Source organism: Portunus trituberculatus, chromosome 31, assembly GCF_017591435.1.
Source record: "Portunus trituberculatus isolate SZX2019 chromosome 31, ASM1759143v1, whole genome shotgun sequence".
In the NCBI taxonomy this organism is placed as follows: domain Eukaryota; kingdom Metazoa; phylum Arthropoda; class Malacostraca; order Decapoda; family Portunidae; genus Portunus; species Portunus trituberculatus.
The window spans coordinates 324122-329121 of NC_059285.1; the positions used below are offsets into that span (position 1 = coordinate 324122).

At 38.8% G+C, this 5000-nt stretch overlaps 1 protein-coding gene across 2 annotated transcripts in view; it reads right to left on the bottom strand.

Annotated features, from left to right (window-relative positions):
- LOC123511652 overlaps positions 1 to 5000 on the bottom strand; it is a 94058-nt gene that overhangs the window by 55232 nt on the left and 33826 nt on the right. Inside the window, exon 2 of one of the 2 annotated variants that reach the window (XM_045267698.1) lies at positions 1444 to 2344. The exons of the other annotated variant lie outside the window; for it this stretch is intronic. Within the exon in view, the coding sequence (XP_045123633.1) occupies positions 1444 to 1487 (44 nt within the window). The 5' untranslated portion in view covers positions 1488 to 2344. The remainder of the gene's footprint in view (positions 1 to 1443; positions 2345 to 5000) is intronic. 2 annotated transcript variants of the gene reach the window in all.

Consider the following 5000-nt stretch of genomic DNA (forward strand, 5'->3'; position numbering starts at 1 on the left):
CGCAGTATTGAAAGTAGTGAGTTCGTACGTACGTGGTTCTCGCTTCACTTTTTTTTTTTATCTTCTTCGTTTATCTATTCGTTTCTGTTAGCTTGTTATTATTGTATTTTCTTGTGTGTATTTACTCAGTGTGTTGGTTCTAAACATGATGAATTTCCACCACCACCACCACCACCAGCACCACAACAACAACAACAACAACAACAACAGCTGTTAACACCACCACCACCACAACAACAACCACCACCACCACTACCACTACCACCACCACTGCCACCACCACCACCACCACCACCACCACCACTACTGTCATCATCAAGACCAGTCTCCCGTCAAAAAAGAGAAACTTGGACACCGGAGCTTAAAGTAAAGTAGGAACCCGAGGCTGTCTTCCCGCCACTCAACGGTGACAGCAGCATTCTAGGAGTACGGACAACACACACACACACACACACACACACACACACACACACACACACACACACACACACACACACACACACACACACACACACACACACACACACACACACACACACACACACACACACACACACCCTACTTTCTGTATTTCCATCTTCCTACTTCTTGACTTCTGTTAAGACTGTTAAGAGGGCGGTGTTTCAAGACATTTATCCCTTTCTTTCGGCTGACTCAGACCTGTTAGGGGACTGGCAATTAAGTGGGCCTTTTTTTTTTTTTTTTTTTTTTTTTTTTTTTTTACCCTTGGCCAGTCTCCCTTCTTACATAAAAAACACGTAGTGGTTTGTACGCTGGGCTCACCACCGAGAAAGCCTTGGTTCGAGTCCCGGGCGCAGCAAAGCCAATAGGCGAGGTTTAATTAATGTTTAGCCTGGGTTCACCTGGCAGGGAGTAAGTAGTGGGTACGGGATGCAGGTCAGTGTGCTGTGGCCTTGCTGTCCCGGAGTGAGGTGCGTGAGTGGTCTCTGTCCTACCCGAAGATGTGCCACTGTGATTTCCAAGCTCTTTCCGTTGTCGAGCGGCTGGCGCTGACCAACAGACGACCATAGGTGAATGACACACACACAAGCGCGCGACACCCAAAATTTAGAAAACGGGACACACACACACACACACACACACACACACACACACACACACACACACACACACACACACACACACACACACACACACACACACACACCAAAGAAAATACAAATATCCTCTGCATATAAAGATGAAAAATAAGTGTGGAAATGATTGAAGAAAATTATGTTCATTCACACTCGACAAAAAAAATAAAAATAAACCTAGGAAATTGTCTTACTCCTTATAATTGTGATGGTGAAGAAAAAATAATGTCTTACTCCTTATAACTGTGACGGTGAAGAAAAAAATGTCTTACTCCTTAGAACTGTTATGAAGAAAAATTGTCTTACTCCTTATAATTATGATGGTGAAGGAAAAAAATACACTTACCAGGAGAGTTTGAGGCAGGTCGCCAACATCCTGAGAAGCTCCATCGTTGCGGCTTCCTTCACTCCACTCCTTCACTCCTTCACTCCACTCCTTCACACACTCCTTCACTCCTTCCTCCGCTCTTCCTTCCTTCCTTGAATTATCACCATTGCCTCGTATATTGTCTTTATTCCCTTTATTTATTTTCTCTTGCTTTGATTATTACTCCTTCACTCCTTCCTTCCTTTCTCCACTCTTCTTCCTTCCTTAGATTATCAGCATTGTCTTTACTCCCTTTGTTTAATCATCTTTCCTTCACTCCTTTCCTTCCTTCTTCCTCTCTTCCTTCCTTCCTTAGATTATCACCATTGTCTCGTACATTCTCTATTCTTTAATTATTTTTTGGTCTGCGTTTTGCTTTTTCATAGATTATTCTCCTACATTTTTCGTCTCGAGTGGGTGTGGAAGAGGGAAGGAGGAAATGAAGGGAATGACTTGAGTTTCCTTTTACATTTTGATCGGTTCACCTGATAACTTTTCTCCTTTCCTTTTTTTTTTTTTTTTAATGGTTGTTTTCTCCCATTTACAGTTTAATTCGCTTTCTCTCCCTTTCGTTCAATTTCTTCTACTTTTCTTTATTGTTTGATTGACGTTATTTTTTTTCTAATTTCTCGTATTGTGTTCTTTATTGGCTAGTTCGCTTTCTTCTCTTTTTTTCATTTTTTTTCCTTTAATGGTTCAAGCGGATTTTTATTTTTTCTTATCCAGTTTATGATGTGTTTTCTGATTGGTTAGCTCACTTACATTCTTCCAGCTTTCTTGAACACTGTTTTCATTGTTAATTGTATTTTTCGTTGCGTCAAATCTTTCGTTATTTATTTATTTTTTGGCACTATATGTTTAATTAATTTTCTTTTGTTTCCTTTAATTTTACCGTTTGGAAGATAAATTGTAGGTGTTTAATGGGTATACTAAGTTCATTATACTGTATTGTTCACATTTAGTACATACACAAGAACATAAAAAAAGAGGGAAGCTGCAAGAGGCTGTCAGGTCTACACGTGGCAGTCCCTGTATGAGCAAACTACTTAATTCCATCTATCCTCCCCATCAATAATTTTATCTAACCTTTTAAAAGCTCGCTATGGACTCACCACTAACAACATGACCGCTGATCTTCCTTTAAAGCTCCCTATTGATTTAGCACTAACATGATTACTGAAGCATTAAGAACATGACCACTCAAGCACTAACAACATGACCACTGAAGCACTAACAGCATGACTTCTGAAGTACTAACAATTGACCACTGAAGCACTAACAACACAAGCTTCTTAATAATTTGATGCAGTTCCAGTCTATAACTTTCTGGAATCATTAATCTTTCTACCGGGTCCTTATTTCAGTGTACACATTTACAGTATCCTCACTTCCTTTTGTAATTCCAACGTGTCTTTAAAGTTAATATAATTCCTGATGGCTATTTGCTACTAACATGATTTATTTTCTCATTCACAGGTTGTAAGGACCACTGGGCGAGCTGTTACGTGAGTGTTCCCTTGTCTTTTTTTTTTTTTTTTTTTACGTGTACGAAGTGTGTGTGTACAGTACAGCTGCCCGAAGTACTGGTGTCATGAAGTCCATTGAGTTCCGTGTATAAATCAGTGAATTTCGTGTTTAAATCAATGAATTTCGTGTGTAAATCAATGAATTTCGTGTGTAAATCAATGAATTCCGTTAATAAATCAATTAATTCCCTTAATAAATCAATGAATTTCGTGTATAAATCAATGAATTTCGTGTATAAATCAATGAATTTCGTGTATAAATCAATGAATTTTGTGTATAATCAATGACATTCGTGTATAAATCAAATCCCTACAGATACTAACGAGGTGCTTTATGGTAAGACCCCCACAGTGACCAGGCAGAAATGTGACCAGCGGAGGTAGTTGTCTCATACAGGTTTTCCTCCCTAAATATTTTGTGGAACATGACATCACTACAATTTGTTCAACCGTGCTGTCGTAGTGAAAACTCGTGGAACACAAAATACATCCTTATCCAGAAATTGATATGATCCTCTTCCCTTTTTCGCAAGACATTACCCTGAGAGGAATGCATAACTATAGCTGTCGAAGGATTACTATTACACTGAGAGCAATTCAAAGCTGTCGAAGAATTAGACCACGTGATTTGGGATGGAGTGCCTGTATCTTTGCACCCTCGAAACATTGGTGGCAGTGGAGATGTAAGAGGAGGAACGGGAGAAAGAGAGAAACACACACTGTACCTTTATAACTATGAGTATGATGTAATACAGTTGACCTTAACCCCTTTATTACCAGGACGCGTTTCCATATTTCTTCTGCTTACTATTTGGTGATTTTATGCATCTTCAGAAACTCAGAATAGTGAAGACTCTGGCCAATAATCTTCTGACCTCCATAGACCCTTCCTAATGTAAATATAATCGTCTAATCATACCTAAAACACATGGTAAAAATGCGTCCCAGTACTGAAGGGGTTAAATACCTGAGAAATTATACTGGAGATGTAAGGGGAGGGAAGAGAAGAGAGGGAGAAACGCACGCTGTACCTTTATAACTATGAGGTAATACAATTGACCTTAAATGCCTGAGAAATTATAAGATTGAGCTAAGGAAGAGGAAAGAAAAATAATACAAGAAAAATCAAGGGAAATTAATTAAGAGAGGGAACAGACGCGTAAATGAAATGAGGGAAAAGAGTAAAGAGAAGGAAAAAGAATAAGACAGAGACAAATAAGAGAGCATAAAGATTAGTTCATGTGAGTAAAGCAAGAGAAAATAGAAAAGGAAACACTTAAATACAACAATGCAAAACCAAAAAAATAAATAAACAGACTAAAAAATTAAGATAAATAAAATAAAACTATGAATATAAATGAGATGAAGAAAAAGCAAGAAATTTATAGACGAGAAAAAAAAAGAAAACAAGAAAAGGACGAAAGGAAGAGGTTGACATAAGGAAGAAAAATAGATAAGGAGAAGGGAGAGAAGAACAAGGAAGAAGGAGAAAGGAGGGACAGAAAGGAAGAAAGGATAAAGGAAAGAGAGAAAAGGATAAAAGAAAGAGCCGCTGTTAGAAAGAAGGAAGAGATGGACAAGGAAGAAAGGAAAATGGAAGAACAAGAAGAAAAGAAGGTGGGAGGGAAGGGAGAAAGAAGAGAAAGAGGAAGGAACAGTAAGGAGTGAAGGGAGAGGAAAAGAAAAGTTAGGAAAACAAATGGAAAGAAAGGGAGGAGGAGGAAGAAAGGAAGGAAGATAGAAGAAGAGGAAGGGAGAGGGAGGGAAAGAACAGGTTATACAGCAGTACAAGAGTGGTCACCTGTCTCACCTAAATAACGGTACACACACACACACACACACACACACACACACACACACACACACACACACACACACACACACACACACACACACACACACACACACACACAGTAAATAAAATCCTCTTCTCATTATTCATTCAGTTAATCTTCTACTTAGAGAGAGAGAGAGAGAGAGAGAGAGAGAGAGAGAGAGAGAGAGAGATAA